Raw genomic sequence first — 27,969 nt, 5'->3', positions numbered from 1 at the left:
CAACATCTTCTTTAATGATTGTAGAAACAGGCAGTTTATTTCACGCAAGCAGTGCATACAATATTTAACCATTCACAACAAGCAATATGGATACAAATTTACAGTATTCACTTTCAATTAATTTAGTGCGCACTTTACACCTCATCACTTTCTGCATTATTATATTCTGGAAGTCTTGCACCAGATAATAATTTGTATCCTTGGTCTGTACAAAAGTTTATCCAGTATATTGTTTTACTTGCCGGCCTAAGTCACAAAGCTCTCTTAGGCTCTGCTAGACAACAAAGTATCCTCTTCGCAAGTTGTTTAGCATTGCACTGCGAGATCCCAAAGTTGCGAGAGTTTAGTGAATTAGGCCCTTGTTCTACAAACCTGGGAGGTGCTTGTTTTTTGGTTTTATGTAAAATGATTTTTTACAAGTCAATTGGATTTGCTGTGAAATGGTAACAAATTACCTTTAGGTATAGCAGAAAGTTTTCAGCATTTTAAATATCAGTTCAGCTTCTGTTTTAAAATGGTTATCACAAGCCAGAACATACTTTGGGTGCAAATAAATAATACGTTACAATATCCACTCTTTCCCATTGTTTCGTATGACATTTCCATCCAGATCTTTTTCCAATGGCTGAAATACCATATTTGTCATAGGGCTTTCTGTAATCCATTCAATTTCATGCACACGAATCCAGTAAATGTAACATACAATGAGCTTTTATCAACATACAGCACAACACAAAATGTGAGTTTTGATCAAAAATGTTTGATATTGCTGTTATCTGCGTCCTCGTCGCTTCATGGCCGCAGTGCACTGAGGACAAAACCATTTTCCTTTCGGTGCCTGAGACAGCCCAACACACCCGTAGTGGAACCATTCAATAGGACACTGAAAAATAAACAGTGCATTCATAACTGTACTGGAATACTATCTTGGGCAAGTATTCTGCTAGGAAACTGATCCAAATGTTTGACAATAATAACTAATTTCTTTTTAATTCTATGATTTAGAAACATAATAATTTTAGTTGCCTGGTAATTATTATAAAAGTATGTAATATGTATACTGATTTAATATCAAATACAAAACACTGATTAGTTGATAATCAACAAAGTGAAATACAAAAAGGATTTAATTTACTAAAAAAACCTATAAATGTCTGATTTCTATAAAGTTTTCTGTACTCTTACAAAATTTTCAGAACCGTAAAGATAAAAGTGTAATATTAATGGCAAAGGTATACAAGATTACTGGTAAAGACAAAATAAAAGAAAGCATAGTATTATGTATTCTTGTTTCTAAAAATTAATAGCTTCTATGGCAGCAACAATTAAGTTGACAATAAAAAGGTTTTTGTTTAACACCACCACTAGAACACATTGATTAATTAAATCATTGGCTATTGGATGCCAAACGTTAGGTAATTGTAACATTTAAAGTCTGACCCACATTGTTAACCACCATAAATTACTCTCATACCTTTAATTACCATCAGATTTCCCTCACATATTCTCCAGACAGAAATCGTGAAAAAAACATTACAATGACTAATATTCTCCAGACAGAAATCGTGAAAAAACATTACAATGACTAATATTCTCCAGACAGAAATCGTGAAAAACATTACAATGACTAATATTCTCCAGACAGAAATCGTGAAAAAACATTACAATGACAAAGATTCCACATACTAAATGCTAAGCATGTCACCTAGATATCGAGGGGGGAGAGAGAGAGGAGAAAGAGTTGTAGTTTAAACAGACTAGAGTAACTCACATCGTCATTGTCACATCCGACCATGTCGCCGTATGACACCTGGTTACACACTCGACCAACTGATCTAACCCTGAGACAACAAGTGTGATACCATGGAATTTGCCACATCGGGGGGGGGGGGGGGGGGAGAGAGAGAGAGAGAGAGAGAAAAAGTTGTAGTTTAAACAGATTAGAGTAACTCACATCGTCATTGTCACATCCGACCATGTCCCCGTATGACACCTGGTTACACACGCAGTAGCGTGGCTCGTTCGGGTCACTCTGCCAGTCATCAGCGATCTGCAGCTCCGTGTTTTGATCCTCAATCAGCTCGATGATCGGGGTCGAAGGGGCAGATATCACTGGCTGCACAGGGGTGGGTGGGGCCTGCGACGGCATGACAGGGGCGGGTGTTGACTGATTTAATGCAGCGGCTTTCACAGTTTGCCTAAAATAAAATGAAATAATGATGAGGTTTATAACAAGTTATGCAGTGGATTGATTAAGTAAGGTTCAAGCATGCTGTCCTGGGCAAACACCTCAACTATCTGGGCTGTCTGTCCAGGACATTTAGTTGTTAGTGGTTAGTGAGAGAGAAGAGGGTGTAGTGGTCGTTAAAACTCGCTCTGGGTGGGAGCCGGTACCGGGCTGTGAACCCTGTACCTGTCAGCCTTATGTCCGATGGCTTAACCACAACACCACGGAGGCTGGTCTCTCAGACTGTTTTTTTTACACGTTTTTATACCAAACGATGGCACTGGGAACCAATGAAATTACTTGCAAACGTTAGCATTACAAGCTGAATACAGGCAACATTCATTTGAAATTACTACCCTTCAAGAATTAATTATTAATAGGACAAATCACACTTCTGTATATTCTTAAATAATGCTTGTATAGTCTGTCCCATCTTTCTACAAAAATATGTTTGGTTTGACATAAGAAGTGTAAAAGGGCCAAATTTATGAAGCCTGTTTTTCGTAAACGCAGACGTTTAAGCATTAAAAATGTATGTAGTTAGATGCATGTAAGACTTAAACAGGCTTCATAAATTTGACCCAAAGTGATTTAGTTCTAACCAGTAAACCACACCAAAACTATTTTTGTACACAAGTTACAAAACAATCATCTCAGAAATAAATAAATGTAGTAAATTCCATAGTATGAAAAGAAGCGTTCCTACAGATAATGTTTCTTGACAGTGATGACACCTCTCTAATAATCTTTACTTAATCAAACAGACTGCAGTAATACCTCTCCTTTTTAATAAACACATTCTAAAATTTTAAAATAAAAAACTAATAACGTTATGCCGACAGCAAACCCACTTTTTGCTCCTCTGCGACCGTGGTACAGGGTCAGGAGTGCCGGGGTTGGACAGACTACTCGCAGTTTCCTTTGCCGATGCTGGAGTGCGAGTCATCAAGTCATAGCTCGCCTTCATGCTGGGAGTCCTACGACCCTGCTGCATCTACAAACACACACAATGTCCAGTGATTATTTTATACATCGATCAACAAACCTTCAATAAATTAATTATTACCCCAGTGGTCGCTCATAGCAGGGAAAATATTTTCCATATTTTCTCAGTGGGAATTTTTCTGCATAGGTCAGATGAACAATATTATTGGACGATTTGATGCTTACAAACCAATGACCTTGTCGGTACTAAATATGACATTATTATGATTTGGCTACCACACAAAATGACGTCATGTAGTTTTAAAAGTTTATGTTTATGGCTCTTGTTTTTTGGTGTTAAATTTATAACAAAATGTCATTTTAATGCAATTCATTATAGATTTTGTACCAGAATAAAGAGAACTTTTTTTTTTTTTAAATTATCTATGAACGTGATTAAATTACAAAGTTATAGCAATACTCAGATCAGTGCATAAAGGGTTTTACATCGTTTCTATAATGTACGTGCATGTGTGTTGAAAATAAAGCCTTTTAGAGAAAAAAATAGCTGAGGTAATAAATCAAATAACAAACTCTGTAATAGCTATTATCAAATTTATGTCACTCGTGAAATAATTTTCATTTGTCACTTGTTAAAGCTTGTGACATTTGATAACTGGTAACTCATCTATTATCCTCTGTTACTGTGTTAGTCTGATATAGTTGACATGACAAATAATGACCAGGTTCAAATGTAAGACTTTTACTTCAAACTGTCATGGCCGAAGAGTGTCAAGATATCACTACGTTCAACCATACGTCAGTACATATAAACCCATAATATTACAGTATCTATATACTACGAGCAGGTAAATATTACCACACTAAGAAGTAGATATTGTTGTCAGGGTTTTGAAAAATCCACTAGGCCTCAGGCTCTGCTAGTGAATGTTTTGTCTGAGCTAGTGGAAATTATCAACTGTATTACCATAATACATAGGGGACTAGCAAAAGCTTTTGTGAGGACTGGTGACTTTCTCAAACATTTGTTGAACACTGTCTAAGTTATCGCTAGGAAGAAATAGATACATTTATTACTGTACTAAGAGGTAGGTAAGTTCATTATCCTACAGAGAGGAGGTAGATACAGTTATTATCATCATTAAAAGGAAGTAGATAAGTTTACTGCACGAAGAGAAGGTAAATAAGTATATTACCACACTAAAAGAAGGCAGATACAGTTATTATCACATGAAAAGGAGGCAAGTACATTTATTAAAAACGTTTATTAGTGGATTAAGAGTGATAGGTTAAGTTTATTATCACACTAAGAGGAGGTAAATATAATTATCAACTAAGAGGAGGTAGATAAGTTTATTACTATACTAAAAGGAGGTACATGTAAATAAGTTTATTACTGGACTAAGAAGGGGTAGGTAAAAGTTATTACCCTACCAAGAAGCGGTAGATACAGTCATTACCTCACTAAGAGGAGGTTGATATGTTTATGACTAAACAACATACAGATACCTGTTGAGTTGCTGCTATGGCTTGAGAAGCAGCTGCCGCTATTGCTGCATTACTACCAGCTCCAATATGACCTGCAACACAAACACAGATTCAATATGACCTGCAACACAAACACAGATTTAATATGACCTGCAACACAAACACAGATTTAATATGACCTGCAACACAAACACAGATTTAATATGACCTGCAACACAAACACAGATTCAATATGACCTGCAACACAAACACAGATTTAATATGACCTGCAACACAAACACAGATTTAATATGACCTGCAACACAAACACAGATTTAATATGACCTGCAACACAAACACAGATACAATATGACCTGCAACACAAAAAGATTCAATATGACCTGCAACACGAACACAGATTCAATATGACCTGCAACACAAACACAGATTCAATATAACCTGCAACATGAACACAGATCAAATATGACCTGCAACATGAACACAGATGCAATATGACTTGGAACATGAACACAGATGCAATGTGACCTGCAACACAAACACAGATTCAATATGACCTGCAACACAAACACAGATTCAATATAACCTGCAACATGAACACAGATCCAATATGTCCTGCAACATGAACACAGATGCAATGTGACCTGAAACACAAAGACAGATTCAATATGTCACAGTCAAGACTAAGGCTCAAAACATACTGAAGCAGAATCTTGGCGAATATGGTAGACACAAGATAAAGTTAATGTTCTATGTCATCTGCAGCCTGATCTAGAGCTCATGTCAGCACAGACATGCTGTGTTTTATCAAATCTGATTCAGTGCTTTTCTGTTTCGATTGGGACCATTCTCTCCATACCCAGCTCCACAGTTTTGGGCCTAAATGAACATATATACTACAAACCAGCTCAAACTATTCCAACATCCTCACCTATCCCATTATGTGATCTGTAACACTTATAGCTGATGACAAATAAAACAAAATTAATATGTAATCATTCCAAAAATCATAAAACCCTGATAGCTCTGGTTCTGCTTATTATGACAGAAAGTCAAGACAGAGGAAGCCTGTTGCCATTACACCTGCTACTCGTACAGAAAAACAGCAAGGAATCTTTTTGATGTACTTACCACACAGAACAGTGCACACCATGACCTTTAATGTGCCTGTTATGGTGGACAGACGAAACCTCGAGTCTGCTGATCGATCAGAGCTCACCCTGTCCATTGCCAACTTAGTCAATTGATAATTTTTATATCAAGTGGCTGCAACATTAAGTCTTTGGCTTATAAAATATTCCTTAAATTTTTAATAATTTTGAAGGAAATATTCTATATATTTGAAAATGGCTTCACTAAAATATGTGAACCCTGATTGATCCTATGACCCACCCACTATGGACAAGCAATGTATCCCATCCACTATGGACAAGCAATGTATCCCATCCACTATGGACAAGCAATGTATCCCATCCACTATGGACAAGCAATGTATCCCATCCACTATGGACAAGCAATGTATCCCATCCACTATGGACAAGCAATGTATCCCATCCACTATGGACAAGCAATGTATCCCATCCACTATGGACAAGCAATGTATCCCATCCACTATGGACAAGCAATGTATCCCATCCACTATGGACAAGCAATGTATCCCATCCACTATGGACAAGCAATGTATCACCGAGTGACATCCCAGCACTCTCGACCCAGGATATAGAGGCATTCGCACCCAGATTGTAGGTGATGGGTGACGAGGTTGTAGGGAGTTGAAGGATATAGAGACATTCGCACCCAGATTGTAGGTGATGGGTGACGAGGTTGTAGGGAGTTGAAGGATATAGAGACATTCGCACCCAGATTGTAGGTGATGGGTGACGAGGTTGTAGGGAGTTGAAGGATATAGAGACATTCGCACCCAGATTGTAGGTGATGGGTGACATGGTTGTGGAGAGTTGAAGGATATAGACATTCGTACCCAGATTGTAGGTGATGGGTGACGAGGCTGTGGGGAGTTGAAGGATATAGAAAATTTGTACCCAGATTGTAGGTGATGGGTGACGAGGTTGTGGGGAGTTGAAGGATATAGAGACATTTGTACCCAGATTGTAGGTGATGGGCAACGAGGTTATGGAGAGTTGAAGGATATAGAGACATTCGTACCCAGATTGTAGGTGATGGGTGACGAGATTGTGAGGAGTTGAAGGATATAGAAAATTTGTACCCAGATTGTAGGTGATGGGCAACGAGGTTATGGAGAGTTGAAGGATATAGAGACATTCATACCCAGATTGTTGGTGATGGGTGACGAGGTTGTAGGAAGTTGAAAGATATAGACATTCATACCAAGATTGTAGGTGATGGGTGACGAGGTTGTGCTGGAATTGAACATCGACATGGAGGGTGAGTTAGCCGTTGAGTTCGAGCGACGGATCACTTCTTTAGCCGCCTCCGTGGCGATGTTCGACAAAACCTCTGTCGTCGGCCGTTTGTCCACGCTGTGACTGTTCAGTAATGATGATGTCGGTGCAAGTTTTCTTTCTGTAAAACACAGATGCCATATTTAATACAAAATCATTGTAACAAGCATGCAGACAGTTCTTTCATACAAATATTCTGAAAAACACAGATGCTATCTTTAATACAAAATAATTCTAACAATCATACAAAAATTTCTTCCATACAAATATTCATCATTGGTAATTGGATTTCAAACATTTGTTAATTTTGACATATAGTTTTAGAGAGAAAACTCACTACATTTTTTCATTAGTAGTAAGGGATTGTTTATATGCACCATCCCACATACATTGCTGCCACCACCGACCCAAGTGAAAAACAAATTGATATGCAACTACCAACACCCCTGATACTGGCATCTTTGGACACCTATGGTCAGTACCTATCCGACTTTGACACTTACTTTCAGCTCTTTGATTATTTGCTAAAGGCACCGGTTTGTCCAATTCCAAGGATCCTGTAATAGATAAACAAAACAAAATGCAATTTAAAACAAACAGAGCAGATGATAATGTTGGTTAAATGAAATTAAAAAATTATAATGAAAGTGTTTCAACAAAACTTGTTATGTCCAAAATTATATATTATATAGATAAACAAGCATTTTGCGTGTACTGCTAAAGCAATACATGGGTAAATTGCCATGAAAGTTAAACTTAATCTGTAACAGTACACGATAAAGCAATATACAAAATTTCATCACAATATCTTCAGGCATTGGAGAGAAAAAAAAGAAGTAAAACCCAAATATTCATATTTCCTAAGTTCAAGGGCCATAACTCTGTGAAAATGGGTAAAATTGCCATAAAAAGTCAAACTCGATCTGTAATAGTACATTGTAAAGCCATAAACAAAATATCAATTCAATATCTTGAGGCATTGTGGGAAAAAAAGTCTGTCATACTAATATCCCTATCTCCTACGTTCAAGGGCCATAACTATGCCACAAACAGGTAAATCGTCATCAAAGTTAAACTTGATCTGCAATAGTATATAATAAAGCTATACACAAAATTTCAGCTCAATGTCTCAAGGCATAATGAAAAAATCACCTGGGACAGACGGACGGACGGAAGAATGAAGGATGGCGATGAAACCTATAGTCCGCTCTGGTTGGGCTAATAATGTTCTGTAACTGATAGCTCTATGTTTCAAACAATTATAATTTTGTATATACGGAACTACTTAAATCCAAACATTTTCTGACCCGTTTAAATGCACTACCATCCCTTCTTGTTCTGCCGTGTAAGAGAAAAAGTGAAGTGCTTTTACACAATGTATGTGATATCAATTTGAAAAACAACAACAATAATGTTCAACTCACTCTTCTCTAATGTTTCAGTTATTCCAGCATTGTCAGCTTCCAATTCCATTTTAAACTTGGAAAGTTCCTGATCCAGTTTTCGTAGATGCCTATCCACCTTGAAAAAGCAAATATTACCCTGTAAGTCACATCTCTGACTATGTGATAATTATCACTTTGCTAAACCAAAAAGAATGCGGTAATCTAAAACATATTTTCAGACTTCATAAACAAAGGTTTTGCAATGTTACTGATTTATTTACTAAACTTTCACTTTAGAATCACAGTAACTATAATTCTTAAATGTGAATTTTACAGAACATATTAAAATATATTTCATAAGCTTGATGGAATAATAAAACATGACAAAAAAAGTAAATGAACCGGCTACATGTATACCTGTATATCGGTAACACATTTTAAACCCAATGATAAGTTTATTGTTAAAAATGTATTAATGCAAAATCCTACCAAATCATGGATGTGATTCGCTAACTGAACTTTCTCATCTGCATCACTCAGTGTTTTATAGTAGTCCTGAAAATAAAATAACATAAACATTATAAAAACATGCTTACAGTTTGAAAATCATTAGTGAGCCTGTTTAATATATATAAAAAAAATTCTGTGTTTTTCATATTATTATATTTATTTGTACATATATTAGTTCAGGCGGTGGTGCTCACCTGTGGTGCTTGGGTCACAGAACAGAACCTCCACCACAGACCCATTGGGTTTGGCCTATCCCAGCCAGTACCCCATGACTGGCACGGTATAATCAAAACAGAACCTCCACCACAGACCCATTGGGTTTGGCCCATCCCAGCCAGTACCCCATGACTGGCACGGTATAATCAAAACAGAACCTCCACCACAGACCCATTGGGTTTGGCCCATCCCAGCCAGTACCCCATGACTGGCACGGTATAATCAGAACAGAACCTCCACCACAGACCCATTGGGTTTGGCCCATCCCAGCCAGTACCCATGACTGGCACGGTATAATCAGAACAGAACCTCCACCACAGACCCATTGGGTTTGGCCCATCCCAGCCAGTACCCCATGACTGGCACGGTATAATCAGAACAGAACCTCCACCACAGACCCATTGGGTTTGGCCCATCCCAGCCAGTACCCCATGACTGGCACGGTATAATCAGAACAGAACCTCCACCACAGACCCATTGGGTTTGGCCCATCCCAGCCAGTACCCCATGACTGGCACGGTATAATCAGAACAGAACCTCCACCACAGACCCATTGGGTTTGGCCCATCCCAGCCAGTACCCCATGACTGGCACAGTATAATCAGAACAGAACCTCCACCACAGACCCATTGGGTTTGGCCCTTCCCAGCCAGTACCCCATGACTGGCACGGTATAATCAAAGGCTGTGGTATGTGTGGGAGCAAACTATCCTAATCATGTTTATTGTAATAATGACATTCAAAACAAGTTGATTCATACAAATGCGGTTCATCAAACCATCTTAATCTTGTTCATTGTAGGCCTAATAATAACAATGAGGACAATCTATATTATGCACATCAACTTTTCTGAATAATTAAAAACTCAAAACTGTATGCATCAGTTAAAATTATAGTAAAATAAAAAGTAACTCACTTGTTTTATTTTGTGAAATGTGTCATCTTTCCAGTCTGACTTTACATTGGGTAAAATACATTTCTTGAAAAAGTTTTTCACCCGTTCCTCCAAACTGTCCAGTGAATCTGTGAAAACAATGTAAAATCAACAGAAGTCTGTTGCCACATATTCACAATTTTCCACCCAGCTCTCTAAGATTAGCAAGAATAAACAGGAGTAGAATTCTTTGACTTGACTTGGAACATACATGTTACTGTTCATGAATTGTATTTTATTTTCATATCAATTTTGAAAATATTGAGAAACACTGAGCTGTAGTGAAATATGGTGATGGTGTCGTTTTATTGACATTTGATTGGTGTTGGTTTTGATGGTTTTATTACTTTTACAATATCAATACAAAACAGAATAAAGCAAATGTTTTTGTCTTAAAACCTTGGTAAACAAGATATCCTTCCAAAATGTTTTTATTTTGTTTAACAACACCACTAGAGCACATTGATTTATTAATCATCAGCTATTGGATGTCAAACATTTGGTAACTTTTATTATACAGTCTTAGACAGAAAATCTATATGTTTCCATTGGTAGCAAGGAATCTTTTACATGCACCATCCCACAGACAGGATAGCACTTTCATGACCTTTGATATACCAGTCGTGGGTCAACAGACAGGGATCAATCCAAAACTGACAATGCATCAAGTGAGCGCTTTACCACTTAGCTATGTCTAGCCTCGACATGTAATCAAGCAGCTTAGAATAAACTTAAAGACACAATTAAAAACAAGTCTTAGAGCAGTTCTAGGGAATAGAACAATTTGCCAAAATGGCTATTAAACTTAAAACATTGCAAAACCCAGTTATTTTCCAATAAAATATCAATCATTACACTACATTATTTTTACCATCTCAAAATAAAATTTGTGATTCTGTGTGCATTGTTTATAAAAGCTCAACTGGTGAATTAGGCTAGTGGTAGAACTACCCTAAAAAAAAAAGATCACATTTTTATGAAATAACAAGGCTCTATTAAAAAAACTTAACGTACTCTGCACTTCGAGATCCATTTCTCTCATTTCGGTGAGTCGCTCTCTCATCTCCATCGGGAGATTCTCAATCACTGAAATAACAAACTTACACTTAAAAATAGAACGATGAAAAGAAGAAGAAGTTTGTTTTGTTTAACGACACTGTAGTGTATGGTGTACAACACCACCTATAATGACATTAATGAAACCTAGTGTGAGACCGGACTATATGTACTCTTTTATTATTATTGGTGTGAGACCCGATGTAACATTCACCCAACGATTCTGATGACATAACACACAATAAATGAAGCATGGCTGAAGACATGGCTGATTCACAAATTATGTCACATCATATTTGAAACATTACACAATACTGCCGCAGAGTACGATCCTTAACGTCAAGTAAATCCATGAAAGGAGGATTGATTAATAGATTTAAAAGAGTGTAGTTACAACATTAAATTACAAACCGTTTCTGTAAAAAATAAAAGGTATGTAATAAATACAAAACTTCACATACATTGTTTTCGCTTCTTATTTATTGCACTCATTTACTTTGTGTAAGAACACATCACTCGATCGCTAAGCAGTCTCGTGGTATATATTCTTGCGCAAAATAAACTTGTGCAATAAATAGAAAGCGAAAATAATGTATGTGAAATTCTGTGTATTTATCAACTACTTAATAATATCACGTTTTTAAATGTAACAGCCCAATGTTTTGTCTAAATTTTATTACCGAAGTTAGTAGTGTTCCAATGATCGATTATAATCAAACATTTATCGGTGGGACCGGAGGGACAAAAAATTTTTTGGGGAAGGTCGAGGTTTACCGAAGCCCTTACAAAAACATTTTGTCCCAAGGGTTGGAATTGCCTTATCTATACTATTTCTTGCCCATTTAATTACAGTAACAAAACATTAATTTTGTAAGCTACATATGGTTTGTTTATTGTTGATAAATTCTTTAAAATTTCACCTACGAACAATGAAACTCATTTAATCATACGCTGAAAAATATAGTCCAACTTATGCAACGACATGAAAATACAACAACTTAACAATAAATATAAAGTTGAAAATATTAATTTTTAAAAATATTTTTAAAACAATGATACAACGTGAAATGGCAAACAGAATTTTGAAAACCATGAGTTAGGATGTCAATCGTCGTAAAACATAAGTTATGATGTTACGCGTATATAGAAATCATCTAGCCCTCAGGTCAGACAGATTTATCTAGCCCTAGGGTCAGGGTTTCTAGCACCGTGCAAAAGCTGGATAATCCTGTCCAGTGGGCAAGAAAATGTTAACTAACTGTTCTTCCAGTTTAGATAATAAAACTGATGGAAATATACTGTGGTTTGGGTTTGTTTTCATGTGTACATAAAATTAATTTTATTAAATACAATAGACCTCTTTCACATTCCCATTGCGCATGTGCGCGAAGAGTACAGTCCCTTGCTGAATTGGACGGTATCGAGGCAATATACAAATTGGGGGGGGGGGGGGGGCATGATCGACAGTTGTCATGAGCGTCGTGAGTAGCTTCATAGGAGCTGTGAATCTCTAGCGACTAACATACATATTTCGTATAAGATGTTAAAATGGCTGTGGCAGATTTATAAATATATATATATATATATATATATATATATATATATATATATATATATATATACACACACACACACACACACAGACACACACAGTAAACTACTTTTAAAATGAAAACACTTATAACAAATACCGGTTAGAACGAAATGATTGTAAAGTCCTGATTTCCCCCTATATAGTATTAATAAATTTTAATGTATAGAACAAACTATGTATAGTGAATTAACTGTTAAAACGAGCCAATTTTTTGGTCAAAATTGTGAATTTCATTGTAAATTAGTGCATATACAGCGAACCAATCATAAATGTTTTGTATCTTATTTGTATCTTATCAATCAGTAGCAATGCATCAAAAACGACTATACTAATAAGATCAGTCAGATAATGTCCACGTGTATTTATGTAGTCGATTGGCATCAATTAAGAGAGTAATGTATTGAACAATGAACGGTATGTTCTCACTTCACTGCTATTGTTCGCTTGTTTAAGTCCCCATTGCTTCCTTGACATTTTGCTGGTATCCAACAAGAAGATTGACACCTGCAACTCACTTGCATCTTATCAATCAGTAGCATTAGCGACAACTGATGCATCCAAAACGTTAGCACTAATAAGTCCAATCAGATAACGTCCGCTTGTCGATACGTAGTAGATTGGCATCAATTAAGGGATTAATGCAGTGAGCAATTAACCGTCTGCACTCATTTCACCGCTATTGTGTGCTTGTTTAAGTGTAGGTATCCGACAATAAGACTGATGCGTGAAACTCACTATACAGTCATTGTAATTAGTGTTAAATAATCGGATATTTTGTTTTGAATGAAGGTAGGTAACACAAATATTATGAAATGTTGAACAGTATTCGCTAGATGCGCAATCATGACGGACACGATAATACTGTTTTTCCAAAGTAAATTTGATGTAGCTATGCCTGTTTCATTCGATTGCCGACATCGCTACAGCCCTGCAGGCTATGCGATCAACGCTCACTAAGCAGACAAAATAAGCAACTTTGTTTCAAAACGTGACTGACTGAACACTCATGTGATTCAACATGCTGTATTTATTTGCATATTTTGCTTCAGTTGGTGATAATAAATGCATTATTAAAAAACCCACCCACTAATGCTTGTGTTTATGGTGTTTAAATTTGAAAAATCCAAAATAGCTGACTTCCTGAACGAAAACGGCTAACTTCTGTAAATATTTACAATGAACTACTGCTATAATGAACCGATGGTCCTGGTCCCATGCAGTTAGTTATAAGAGTACTTTACTGTTTATATATATATATATATATTTATTACATACCCATTAAATCTTACTATATAAATACAGCTCTGAATACAAGAATTGAATACAACTTTCCGTATTCAACTCAACTGCCGGAACTATACCGTATTCAACGCTACTATTTATAGCACATGCTTACCGGGAATGCCCTTCGTGATATGTAAACAAAGTTTGTGCTTGGTTTGTTTAAAATGTTATTTTGTGAAAAACTGAAAACAGATGAAAACGGTGACAAATATTTACAATTTAATGAGCTCGATACCAAAACTTGAGACGGGAACCAACGAGCTTTTAATCCACGATAGTTAAGGTCGATGACAGTCACCTTTTGGACCCTTGTAGTTGTTTTGGCTTCGTTACATCGTACACAATTCTTATTCTTTTTGTATAAATGAAACATCTCCAACCGTAATTTTGTGATATGATATATTTGACAAAAGGTACGTTTTATTTCTTTCATCTTTCAAAACTTCAAATTAATATTTTGTCCAGAATTATGAAAAAAATAAATAAATACCGACCTGTAAACAGCGTTGTTTGCTTGTTATAGGAATTTGACAGGGGTCAAGGTTAGTAGACTAGTTTTTATTTTAATGTGGCGCAGTATTGTAGTAATACAGCTAATTTTGAATTTAAATGACGTCAGTATTCCAATGACGTCACTTTGCGTCTCCTTACAATAACCATAAACTGGGTACATGACGTTTCCTTTTTGGAAAAATTCCAATGTAAAATTGCTATCGAATAAATTTTTTTTCTTAACATTACTAATGCACCTGGATGTCTTTGAACAAAATCTTGTGATTAAAAAATTGCACCTTTTACGAAATATGGATTTCTAGTGAAATTACGGTAAGATATGCTACATTTATTGTGTACGAAGCCAAAACAAGGGTGCGAAAAGTGACTGTCGTCAACTTTAGCAACAATGCTGTCTCCTCACGTAAAAAACTTGAATGAACTGTCAACCGGATTATTCAGTGGAGCGATGATTTATGGAGGCACATTTAATATAAACTTAAACTTTTCAGCAACGAATAATTCCATGAACATCAATAAATGAAAACACACCGATGACGACTCAGACACTGAGTGAACAATTTTTGACATTTTTCTTTGTTGATAAAACTGGCACACTGAAGGTTTTCTGACGTATTACGAGCAAATTAAATATTATATTGTTTGTGAATTTTAGCTATTACATTGTCTTTAAAAGGCATTTCAAACAATATCATTAAAATTATAGGTAACTTTTCACTCGTTCTTTCTTATTTCTGTTTATTGTTTAAATAGAACTATATTCCTATGTGTAATAATTGGTGGTTCGTCGGTCCGCGTAGTAACACAGCTGACCTAGTTGTGTAAATTTAGAAATCCCCATCATTAGCTAGCAGTGTTACAATTTCTAAATTATTATTTTGAAATCCAATTTAGGGTATGTAATAAATACAAAACTACATATATGTGGTTTTCTTATTTCTGTATTCCACTCGTGTATTTCCTGCCGGAAACCCCTCTGCCTACGGCATCGGGGTTTCCGGCAGGAAATACACTCGTGGAATACAGAAATCAGAAAACCACATATATGTAGTTTTGTCTATATATATATATATATATATATATATATATATATATATATATATATAGAACCCTTGCCAAACAATGAGATGACACCGGTTACTCGAGAATAATACATGAACTTTTGTTGTGAAATATACGTGAACAAGTTACATTACGTTGTGGTATACATGTAAAATGGCCTGGTCACAGAGCCATGACAAGAAACCGTTTGTTTCCAGTCGAACTAATATATTTATAATAAATGATACATGGCATACTTCTCACATCCCACAAACAGGATAGCATACATGATGTCCTTTGATGGATCATTGGTTGGGACGGGAAATAATCACTGAGGAGGATCGAACCTTCAGCAAATGGAACCTCAGACAGATGTTCTTGCTACGTTATCCCGGTCAGATGTTTTTTTTTTCATTTGAGCAGAACTCTCTATCCTGCATGGGGGGGGGGGGGGGGGGGGGAAATTGTCTGATACCCCAATCCCCCCCCCCCCCCCCCCCCCCCCCCCCCCCGGCTACGGGCCTGACATGGTACTTAATATGTTTGCTTCAAACATTCAAACGAAGTACCTTATGACTGCGCATAATAAACCCTCATGACTTTATAATAAAGAAACCATCCCGAGTTTGTAGCTATATTATCAAGCTGTCGGCTAGTCTAATCTGTTATAAATAAAACTTACTAAATATCTGCTCGATCTCCCCTCCACTAACCCTAACCCTAACTAAAAATAATAAAGGGGGGGGGGGGGGACCGGGCGGATATTACACCCAGGGCGAGTGATGTTTTCTTATACTATCACAGAAAACATTCTGCTAGTGTATGTTTACTCCATACTGTCTCCCCCTCACATTCAACCCCCCAAAAAAGAGAATAAAAAAAGTTTACTAATATTACAGCCGTTTACGTCCATTCATAAATCAGTTATTAATAATATCTTATACCATAATGCTTGATTGTGTTTGGAATATTTTGTGTTTAATGTAAATATAATTTTGTTTTACTCTGTATTTCGTTCCATTTCAATTCAGTTCCGGGTTTTAATAAAAACCCATCTAAACCATCCATATGGTCATTTTAGTCAGTGACGAAACAACAATCAAAATATAACGTTTATAACAGAAGAAAATCTGAAGTTCCAGTTTTATAATTATTGTTAAGTATTTAGTCAATAACAAATAATTAAACACACTTTCTAAATAATCTTCCAAGTACAACATCTTGTGTTTCTTCTGGTTTATGTCGCTATACTAAAAATAACTTTTGTCTCTTCTGGATACCTTTTACGTTTAAAACGAGCGTTTTCATTGGTTAATTGACCACTAACTTTTTATAGGGATTTCCCCATAATATTTTATTAACATCATTGAATGTTCCCAATTGTAAAGTTTACACATATTTAATTGCATGTTAATGGATAATATATGTTACTTAAATTAACATTATTCAATATATTTAGAAATTTTAAGCAAACCAAGAACTACTGTTCTTTTATAAAAACTGTCCAATGAAATGTCTCGATTTGGCCAATGTATAGGAAGTCCACGAGAGTTAAAGGTTGAGGTCAAGGCCACATATACACCCAACGTGTGAAAAATCGAAATAATGCAGTTTTTTGGCAGACGGTTTTTGTTGCTGATTTCCACACGAAAAAGTGACATCTTATATAAGCGACTATATTCATCAAATCCAACAGTAAGACACATATTAAGGCGGCTTTTATACACACAGTGTACTTAATATTTGAAACAAAATAAATTTTAGTTTGAGGTAATAGAACAGCTGACGGTACGGTGTACATACTAACATACTTAGCCCGAGTACTCTGATTGTAAGAGAGCTAGACGGACATGTCTAGCTCTCTTACAGTCAGAGTACTCGGGCTATAACATACTATACTTCTAGTTTTATTAGTAGTCGTAAATGAAGAACTGAGTTTATATACTGGCCACTGTAGCCCTATATTTAATGAAGTTAAAAACTATACATTTTCAAATGTAATGAATGTTTTCATTAAAAAAATATTATGTAATAACACCTCAGCATATAATATTTAAAGTTGCAGTCACTGGAATATTTTTATTATTTAAGCATATAGAATAGATAATTCAGTTCTGTTTAGTACATAAAAGGTCCACCACATCGCTATAGTTTCACAATGCTCGCTTATCTACATTATCTAGGTCAACTACAAATGCATTGGCCAGCTTTGTTTTTCTTCATTTAGCGGGACGCTAGTAGAACTGGGACTTTACGTGATTTGTGCAGGCGCTGACTTCTCATGTGATTTTGAACAAATTTAACTGTCTTGATTGAGGGGTCGTCTCATATTTCCAAAACATATTTATATCCATAGAGGTATGGTACAACACCTTTCCAGGGGTCGGTGGGGGATTTGACAGTGGTCAGCGGTTAGCATATATGCGTTACATGTAAGGGGGTGTTAATAATTACGTAACGCTCTAGGGGTAGAGGAAGAGGGTGTTGTGTTCAATCTATGTAACATTTTTCAAGACTATGTTGTGCAGAGATAGATGTCTGTGAACAAACATTCCTTTCGTTTGAAAACGATGTCACTGAAAATTATATCAAACATTAAGTGACTTTTAATTATGTTTAAGTAATGTTATTTTTATATATTACTTAGATGTAAAAAGAAGTTTTTTGGAAATGCACAGTCAGTCTAGGATCGATTCCCATCAGCGGGTATATAAAAGGCCATGGTATGTGATATCCTGTCTGTGGGATGGTACATATAAACGATCCCTTGCTAAAAAAAAAAATGTAGCAGATTTCCAAGGCGTGTGTGCAAGGATTTCAGCGGGATTAGTGTTATAGACTGTGTTCAATGAAGTTTATATGGGGCCATGCTCCCCCAGAAAATATATTATAATTTTTTTTAAGCTTGGGCAGGTAAGAGTTTTGACCTCCAATACCCTGCCCCTGCACATGCACATTCTTCTCTAAGATTATATGTCAAAATTACCAAATGTTTGACATTCAATTGATGTCATTAAAAAAAAACACACCCTAAAACAAACAAACAAGAAAAACCAAACAAAAAAACATAAACTAACTTTACCCTTTCCAAACGAAAGAATATTTATTTGAATTTGTTGATTTTAACACACGTAAAATTAAGAAGTGAAAACGTTCATTGTCTACTTTAGTATATTTGATTTAAAAAATATATACATGATCAAGGTGTTACTAGTATACAAACTAAGCTTTAAAAGTTCTACTAACACTTTATAAAATATTAATTCTGAAATAGGAAGGTACGATTGTCGATAATACATTGTCAAGATCAAACTGGATTTAACGAAAGACTCTAGTACCGTATGCTCAACCGAACGTTCTTCGTACAGTGCAAGATTTCTCATTTCATTTTTTGAGACGAACCCTACAATATGAAATCGGCAAACCCACGTGTTAACTGAAACTGATGATCTCCGTTCATAGCGAACACACACAAGTTTTTTAAAAGTGCATTTGAGCTTGTATTTCATATTTGTACATGATGTTATAATATGGTAACCAGAGACTGTAACTTTAACTGTGCAGCTATATGGTGTGTAACGTATGGTTCTTTCAACACAGGTACAATGTATAGCCTGAGTACTCTGCTGTTTGATAGCTTGCTAGATAGTCATCAGAGACAATTCTATAACGAAAATGCAGGATTTCTGCCTACACTCAGGTTGACAAAGATTCCTGCTCTAATAATTATAATACTAATCCTGTGTTTGATGTTAAATACCTTTACATTGATCATAATCAAGTTCGAGTAGTTGTCTCCCTGCCCCAACTCATAAACTTATGTTAAATACAATTTTTAAAAACCAAATCCTATTATATATATTTACAGATTCCATTACAACGAACATGTCTCTACGACTTTCATGTTGCTCAGGGTGGAAAGATGGTTCCGTTTGCAGGCTGGGAGATGCCTGTCCAATACAAAGACTCCATTCCAGCATCTCACACGCATGTGAGGAGTAGTGTTGGTATTTTTGACGTCTCACATATGCTCCAGACCCGAGTGACGGGAAAAGATTGCAGGCGTTACATGGAGTCTCTGGTGGTGGCTGATGTAGAAGGGTTGAGTGAAAACCATGGAACACTGTCCGTGTTCACAAACAACAAGGGAGGAATTGAGGATGATCTGATTATTACAAATACCGGAGATGGATATTTATATGTTGTTTCAAATGCGGGGTGCCGGGATAAAGATTTTGCTAATATGAAGGTTGTTATTATCGCTCATTTTGCATGTGTTTACAGATTTAGAAAATAAAACTTTTTTTTCAACTTATTTGTGTCTGTAAAAATATTTTAATTTTTTAATGTTTGATTACAAAAAGTAGTATAATACTTGATACAAATTAAGAAATTATGGATTATTATTTAAAGAAAACACCTGAAATTAATTATGTTCAAAGTGCATCCTTGGGTCATTCATAGCCTAAAATAATAGGGCAGTGATAAAACATTTTAAGACACTAATATTTATAAGGCCTTCTACATCTAGACAAAAAAGGCCACTTATCAATTAAAATATTTCTTTTGTTTTTCTGTAACTCATAATGGCAAACCTCTCAACTATTTATAACTTGTTAATTGTGAAATATATTTCTTGTCATTTCCTGTATTTGGCTATATTTTTATTCCACAGAGACAGGCTGAAAAGTATCGGAGTGATGGTATGGATGTCCAGGTCGAAATGATCAGCAATGCTCTACTGGCTGTTCAGGGTTAGTTCTGTTATTACTAGATGATAGTTGTAATAGAAAGTTTTATATATTCAGTTCTACTATTGAAGCTTGCTGTCCTGGGGAGGCATGTCGGAGCATAGGACGTGTGTGTATGTGTGGGGGAGGGACACTAATTCTGAATTACCAGCATGCCATGATGTTATTTACTTGTACAATGCAGAAATGCCCTTTTCAGGATATCTAGTTTTAAAACATTTTCAAGATAATATGCCCTTGAATCCCACTAGAAACTTGCATACCTTGATGTCAGTCAGTCAGTCAGCCATACTAAATGTTAACTTGCTTCCACTGTACCTACTGAGTACATTGGTGACAGACTTAGTACAGAGGTAGATGGGTTACTTTGATAAAAAAAAAGTCTTGCACACTCATGGCATATAGGTGACTGACACAGCCAGTCAGCCATACTGAATGTTAACTTGCTTCCACTGTACCTACTCAGTACATTGGTGACAGACTTAGTACAGAGGTAGATGGGTTACTTTGAGAAAAGAGACTTGCACACGTGGCATGATGTAGGTCAGAGGTAGAGCACTTACCTGAGGTGTGTTGGGTTGTAGAATCAATTGGTCTCAATGGACTTGTTTTTCCATAACCAGTGTTCATCAAAAGCTGTAGTAGGCACTGTCCTGTCTATGTGACTGATAGTGTATATAAAAGATTCCGTGCTGGTTTTTTAAAGGAGTAGCATGTTTAGCTAAAACAGTTTTCCTCTCTCTCTGTCTGCCTGCCTGCCTGTCTGTCTGTCTGTATTTGTCTGTCTGTCTGTCTCTCTCTGCCTGCCTGCATGCATGTCTGTCTGTCACTGTCTCTCTATCGCTGTCTCCCTCTGTGTCTCTCTCTCTCCCTCACTCTCTGTCTCAAGTGTCAAAATTACCAAATATTATGCATCAAATAGTTGTAGCTTAAAATGGATTGCAGAACAAACTTTAATAGTCCTTTAGTTTCCTTTCTACATAGAATTTGTATGTCATGCTGATGTTGACTGGAGTCATGGACAATATTTACTTGTTTCAGGTCCTCAGATGACTAAAGTACTACAGCCTGGAATTGATCACGACCTCAGTTCACTTCCGTTCATGACCTCAACCATGGCCACTGTGTTTGGTATTCCAGATTGTCGTGTGACGCGGTGTGGTTACACAGGGGAGGATGGAGTGGAGGTAATTACTGACCCTTGAAAACTGGGGGAGGGGGCTTCCCACTTGAGGACAAATTTCATTTCTTGTCATGTTATATATATCCTAACGATCAAAAGAAAGTACATGCATGTCGATCAAGTAGTAAAAATGACACAAAATGCAAGTGTTTTATTTCGAAAGTATAATAATATGGCGAGATGCAAAGACTGGTATAAGCAATAATTATATTTTTCAAATAATGTTTTTTTTCTCTAATCCTGTCTCACCAAAACAATATGTAGCAATTTAAAAAATGGTAATTATAATACCTGTGCATTTATCATTACAAAGTGCATATATAGATATTTCAAAGCTTTGCCTTATTGAATTTCTGTGAGGAGATTGACAGATCTATTTGGGATTCTGTTTTCTAATTAGAGGTGGTCTGTTAAGACAAGTGAAGATATAGCACTGTTATGATGACCTTTATTGTTAGGTGACGGCTATAAAGAGATAGTCAATGACTGCATACATATGTAAACCATAATATAAATTTGAATTTATTTTCATGCATATATATCCAAGGTTCAAACACGCTGTCATGGGCACACACCGTAGCTGTCTGAGCTGTCTGTCCAGAAGTATTAATGGTTAGTTGTTGGTAGTTAGTGAGAGAGATGTCGGTTTAATAGTATTACACCTCTCACTGAGCCACTGAAACTTGCTTTAAGTGGGAGATGGTACCAGGGTTGTGGGTTAGTTGTTGGTGGTTAGTCGGAGAGAGGTCGGTTTAATGGTAATTACACCTCCCACTGAGCCATTAAAACTTGTTTTAAGTGGGAGACGGTACCAGGATTAAGGCCATTATTTTCATTTCAACTTATTTTCATGCTTATATTCTATTAAGGTTCAAGCACGCTGTCCTGGGCACACATCTCAGCTATCTGGGCTGTGTCCAGGACATTGAGTTTGTTGTTGGTGGTTAGTAAGAGAGAATAGGGTGTAGTGGTCTTATATCTACCCATTGAGTCATTAAAACTCGCTCTTGGTGGGAACCGGTACCAGGCTGCGAACCCTGTACCTACCAGCCTTATCAGCAGTTGCAAAACAAGGCGTCGCATGCGACGTTTACTACCCTCATTTCCGACGTCTATTTTCGCCACAGTTGTTCAGACTCTAGTTCATATTTTCATGAACACCTACAATCTTACAAAAACAAAAGAAACATCTAAAAGTAACTTTTTTTTTTTTTTGCTGTCAAATGCAATATTTCACTAACAAATAGTTGATCACCAGTAATCTTTGACCCATCCACGACATCATTATACCTACCGATGTAACTTTATTCAAGTTATAAAAGTTCATCGCCGCCATGTTTTCTTTTGCACTGGAATCCAAATATTTGTTCCTCTAATAATTATTAATATTAGGACAGTTCCAAACGGTAACCAGTGTTTTATTAGTTTAAAAGTTGCAAGCCACCATTTACGTTTGCAAAACTTTAAAAGTGTAAATTAATAATTTAATTTATAAAATATCAAATAAATTGCAAAAATAATAAATAAAAATAAATATTTAAATACACAATATCATGAAATATATAAATTTAACAAAGTATCTACATTAAAAAATTACTAATTTGGTGTGTGGTGAGTGGGGTGGAATTGTATGCCTTAACCTATAATACATGTACAATTCATGCTAATAAATGTTCTTGTTTCTTTTTCCTTTGGGGGGGGGGGGGGGGGGGTAATGGTGGGAGAGGAATTCCCATTTATAAGTAAATAAATATATACACATATATAACTTACGTGGTATTAGGGGAAACAATTATTTTTAAATATTGATAAGTAACTGTATTCTAAACTGATGGAAATTGTTTGCATGTTTTTCTAAACATACCATAAAATATGCCCAATGAGCATGTTGTGCAAATTGACAAATTGATTTAATATGATCTTAGTATGCAAAATGTACATTAATTTTTTACCATGACCAGTGAATTTTAAAATCCACTGGCCCGATGGCATTCTAGAACCCCTGGTACATGGAACGCTTGTAACGGTTAGATATTGCTTATTCCTGCACTGACCAATCACATTCAAGGATAGAATTATAAGTCATACTTGTTCTATTCTTGGGCCAACAATTTCACCAACTATATGCATTACAAGTGGACTACATTGCACACTTCTGGGGTAACAGGCTCTGGCCCATAGCCCCCCACCCCCTCCTCATCACTGAGTGTCTGTAGCTCTCGGTAAACCCCCAACTCCTACTCTGACAGTTCGAACGCCTACTAGTACTTCTTTTTGCAACCGCTGCTTATGTCCGATGGCTTAACCACGACAACACCGAGGATGGCCAATAGTTTTCACCCGTATATGATTGAGGCTGGTAATATCTTGCATACACTGAATTTTATTGCACAGATTTCAGTTGAGAAAAAGCATGCAGTGAATCTGGTTGAGAAGTTGTTGTTATCACAAGAAGCTGAAGTGCGATTGGCTGGACTTGGTGCGAGGGACAGTCTGAGGCTGGAGGCGGGGCTTTGTCTCTATGGAAATGATATCAATGAGGAGACAACTCCAGTCGAAGCGTCTCTTCTTTGGGTTATAGGTGAATCACATTTTTATGTTAGCAATTTAGCCAACCTTAAAACGAATGTTGTAAGAATCCAATTCATAAACATATAAATAAGCTAAGTTCACTGTGAAGATTTGTTTTTTAAGATAAGATAAGAATACATTTTTCATCTATTTTTTTAAAAGGTAGATCTGGCTACTAAAAATTCCAATAGGTTTGGTGTTTGGACAGTTTAATTGGTTTGCCTTTCAACAATGGTAGGGGTTGGTAATGCCTTCCCATCCTCAACTCTTTCCATCATCAATGCTTTTATAAACAACAACAATTTACCATGTGTAATGTGTTAGCTCAATTGTAGAGCGCTTGCTTGATGTGCCGTCGGACTGGGATCGATCCCCGTCCATGGGGCTAATTTTAGCCAGTGCACCACGACTTGTATATCAAATGCTGTGATATGTGCTATTCTGTCTGTGGGATGGTGCATATAAAAGATCCCTTGTTACTAATGGAAACTTGTAGCAGGTTTTGTCTCTAAGACTATATGTCAAAAATTACCAAATGTTTGACATCCAATAGCCGATGATTAATAAATCAATGTGCTCATGTGGTGTCTGTCTGAAATATCTTTCCTCCCTTTTGTTATATGGTTTTACTCTTCAAAAATGTTTTATTTTACTGATTTATGGGTGCGAAACATAACAAGTGCTCATCTGATGCATGATTCATCTGATTGATCCCCATCGATGGGCCCATTGGGCTATATTCTAGTCCAACCAGTGTCCCACAACTGGTATAACAAAGGTCATGGTATGTACTATCCTGTTTGTGGGATGGCACATTTTTACTGCTAATTGAAAAGAGTAGCTCATGGAGTGGGAACAGCAGGTTTCCTCTCTAATTTTCTATGTGTTCAGTAACCATATGTCTGATGCCATGTAAGTGTAAATAAAAATGTGTTGAACGCATCGTTAAATACATTGTTTTTCCGTGACTGATTTATGTGGTGTTAGGGGCCGTCCATAATTTTCAAAATTTTCATGAGTGTACAAACTATGTGGGGGGTGGGTGAATTGGGAAGGGGTTAAGGGACCAGCGTACATTTTTCATTTTTGGGATGTACACTTTTAGGGGGGTGGGGAGGGGGATGGTCAAAAGTGTACAGTTTGTACGCTCGGGAAATTGTTGAAAATTATGGACGGCCCTTAAACAAAGCACACTTTTTCACTGATTTATCTCCCCGTATTTTTTTGTTTTAGCAAAACGTAGAAGACAGACGGCAGATTTTCCTGGTGCATCAATAATCTTAGAACAGATAAAATCAAAACCAAAGAGGAAAAGAGTTGGCTTTATTTCTACTGGTCCCCCAGCCAGAGGTAGGTGCAGCTTAGAAAATGTTTTAAAGAAAAAATTTATTCATAATTTTTTTTATTATAAGCTAACAACAAAACTGATGAGCACTGGCGCTGGTGGCATCGTGGTTAAGCCATCAGACTACAGACTGGTAGGTACACGGTTTGCAGCCCGGTACCAGCTCCAACTCTGAGTGAGTTCTTAAGGGCTCAATGGTAGGTGTAAGACCACTACACCGTCTTCTCTTTCACTAACCACTAACAACTAACAACTAGCCCACTGTCCGGGACAGATAGCTGAGGTGTGTGCCCAGGACAGCTTGCTTGAACCTTAATTTGATATAAGCATGAAAATAAGTTGAAATATATAAAATCATTGATGTATATTTACAAGTATTTGTAAAAAATGCATTTGTTTTTCAACTATATGCTAAATTGTGAAAAAAAGTGCATGTAAAATACCCCTTGCTACTAATGGGAAAATGTAGTGGGTAAACTTTCTAAGGCTATGTGTCAGAATTACCAAATGTTTGACATCCAATAACCAGTGATTAATCATTGTTCTCCAGTGGTGTCATCAAACAGAATAAACCGGCCTCAGTGGCGTAGTGGTTAGGCCATCGGTCTACAGGCTGGTAGGTACTGGGTTCGGATCCCAGTAGAGGCATGGGATTTTTAATCCAGATACCGACTCCGAACCCTGAGTGAGTGCTCTGCAAGGCTCAATGGGTAGGTGTAAACCACTTGCACTGACCAGTGATCCATAACTGGTTCAACAAAGGCCATGGTTTGTGTTATTCTGTCTGTGGGAAGCGCAAATAAAAGATCCCTTGCTGCTAATCGGAAAGAGTAGTCCATGTAGTGGCGGCAGCGGGTTTCCTCTCAAAATCTGTGTGGTCCTTAACCATATGTCTGACGCCATATAACCGTAAGATAAAATGTGTTGAGTGCGTTGTTAAATAAAACATTTCTTTCTTTCTTTCAAACAGAATAAACTAACGCTTTTACATTGATGTTGGGTTTTAAAATGAAAACAAAGTGGATAAAAGTAGTCTCAGCAAAATCTACTTTTTTCATATATGTTTTTAGCAAAGTGTATGTGGTACCAAAATGGTATGATTAATGGAGGATAAGTCACAAGTCAATAGATAGGTATAACACAAAAGAAAGAAGGTGACAGTTCTAGTGTCTACATTTTAAAACATATTTTTGTAATAAAATGTTGATAATTGTAAACCATTATTTGCTATTTCAGCGGGGACCCAGATATTTGATGAGTCTGGAAGTAAGAGTATTGGCAGCTTGACCAGTGGGTGTCCGTCTCCTTCCCTCAAGAAGAACATCTCCATGGGCTACGTCGAGACGCCATTCTCAAAAACCGGGACCTGTGTCAAGTTTGAAATACGCAAGAAAAAGTATGAAGCCGAAGTCGTCAAGATGCCTTTTGTGCCTTCAAAATACTACATCCTAAAGTAGTTGGGACTGACTACCCCAGATGCCGTCATACAGTACAAGTGCTTTGTAATAAAATACTGTGGATCCTGAAATTAATGCGATCATAATATTAATGCAAAAAATGCGAGTTCGTGTTATTCGCATTAATAATATGACACATTTATTTCTATGTTTTGTATATGTGTCTCATGTTAGTAAAACATAACCCCACCCCCCAAAAATAAAATTAAGATTCTAATATATTTATAAAACAACTGGAAAACAATTCATTGTAGGTGAGACAGACTAATTGTTGAATAGTCCAGCAAGTTATGTGTCACATGCTATTAAAATAAACAGATTAAAATTCTAATACATTTATAAAATAACTGGAGCACAATTTATTGTAGACAAGACAGACTAATTGTCCAGTAGTCCAGCAAGATGCCAGCCACCTGTGACGATTGCAGGGTCTTTGACCACCCTGTCAAAAGCTGACAAGATCCATCACACGTGAATGGGTTTTAGCACGCGGTCAATCTTTTCTTTGTCTTTACTGTTCAAGTTCCCTGCAACTGTGTTGTCATACAGTTGTAATGGTACATGAATGCTAATGTTTAGCCAGATTTACAATATACAATTCTTAACATTATATATTATACATAAATACTGTTTACAGTGTATTTTCTCAGATTGTGTTTATAAGGAATCCTTTAAATTTATGTTTAACATAATTTTCCTGAGGAGAATCGGTTGATCAGTGATCACAGTGTAGATTATCTTAAAACTTTATATTTGTTGAGGAATGTAATTTTATGACTGTAATTTAACAATGAAAATTACCCTGATGTGAATAATTTCTAGCTTTATTACTGTATAAAATTGTAAAACTATACAAAGGCAAAAAGTTTAGTAAATGTGCTTAAAAGAAAACTCATCAATTTCAAAGTGAAAACAGACACTGAATTTAAATGATGAATCATTTGTCAGTTTAAGTACCGTATATCTTCGCCTTAAGTCGAATTATTTTCACCCAAAATTTATTTTATAACTTGGGGGGTCGACTTATAAGAGGGTAACAAAATTTCACC

The 27,969-nt window shown here is 36.4% G+C and overlaps 2 protein-coding genes across 3 annotated transcripts; one reads left to right on the top strand and one right to left on the bottom strand.

Moving 5' to 3' along the window:
* Nucleotides 1-10: 10 nt before the first annotated feature.
* LOC121369258 (inhibitor of growth protein 3-like) lies at nucleotides 11-16,886 on the bottom strand. Its single transcript, XM_041494221.1, has 11 exons — nucleotides 16,806-16,886; nucleotides 11,140-11,211; nucleotides 10,108-10,214; nucleotides 8,955-9,020; nucleotides 8,505-8,601; nucleotides 7,584-7,637; nucleotides 7,007-7,201; nucleotides 4,682-4,752; nucleotides 3,079-3,221; nucleotides 1,955-2,198; nucleotides 11-883 (listed from the first exon to the last, which is right to left on the bottom strand). The coding sequence occupies exons 1-11, from the start codon at nucleotides 16,831-16,833 to the stop codon at nucleotides 773-775; spliced, it is 1,188 nt and encodes a 395-aa protein (XP_041350155.1). The 5' UTR covers nucleotides 16,834-16,886; the 3' UTR covers nucleotides 11-772.
* Nucleotides 16,685-27,811, top strand: LOC121369257 (aminomethyltransferase, mitochondrial-like). Of its 2 annotated transcripts, none has more exons than XM_041494220.1 (7): nucleotides 16,685-16,768; nucleotides 19,482-19,862; nucleotides 20,289-20,367; nucleotides 21,406-21,551; nucleotides 23,942-24,128; nucleotides 25,352-25,468; nucleotides 26,700-27,811. In XM_041494220.1, the coding sequence occupies exons 2-7, from the start codon at nucleotides 19,536-19,538 to the stop codon at nucleotides 26,918-26,920; spliced, it is 1,077 nt and encodes a 358-aa protein (XP_041350154.1). In that variant the 5' UTR covers nucleotides 16,685-16,768; nucleotides 19,482-19,535; the 3' UTR covers nucleotides 26,921-27,811. The 2 variants fall into 2 exon arrangements, with proteins under 2 accessions (XP_041350154.1, XP_041350153.1); XM_041494219.1 differs by lacking the exon at nucleotides 16,685-16,768 and adding an exon at nucleotides 17,188-17,308.
* Nucleotides 27,812-27,969: the final 158 nt, after the last annotated feature.

This window comes from Gigantopelta aegis, chromosome 3 (genome assembly GCF_016097555.1).
Source record: "Gigantopelta aegis isolate Gae_Host chromosome 3, Gae_host_genome, whole genome shotgun sequence".
In the NCBI taxonomy this organism is placed as follows: domain Eukaryota; kingdom Metazoa; phylum Mollusca; class Gastropoda; order Neomphalida; family Peltospiridae; genus Gigantopelta; species Gigantopelta aegis.
Note: the sequence above shows the minus strand (reverse complement) of the source record. Positions and strands in the feature narration are given on the sequence as shown.

Coding starts and splice junctions, on each gene's coding strand:
- LOC121369258 (XM_041494221.1), bottom strand. CDS start 16,833: ATGTTGTACTTGGAAGATTATTTAGAAA. Junction 9,021..10,107: donor CATTTCACAAAATAAAACAA/GTGAGTTACTTT, acceptor TTTTATTTTCAG/GACTACTATAAAACACTGAG. Junction 884..1,954: donor TCGGATGTGACAATGACGAT/GTGAGTTACTCT, acceptor TTTATTTTTCAG/TGTCCTATTGAATGGTTCCA.
- LOC121369257 (XM_041494219.1), top strand. CDS start 17,219: ATGCAGTTTTTTGGCAGACGGTTTTTGTTGCTGATTTCCACACGAAAA. Junction 24,129..25,351: donor GTCTCTTCTTTGGGTTATAG/GTGAATCACATT, acceptor TTTTTGTTTTAG/CAAAACGTAGAAGACAGACG. Junction 25,469..26,699: donor TACTGGTCCCCCAGCCAGAG/GTAGGTGCAGCT, acceptor TTGCTATTTCAG/CGGGGACCCAGATATTTGAT.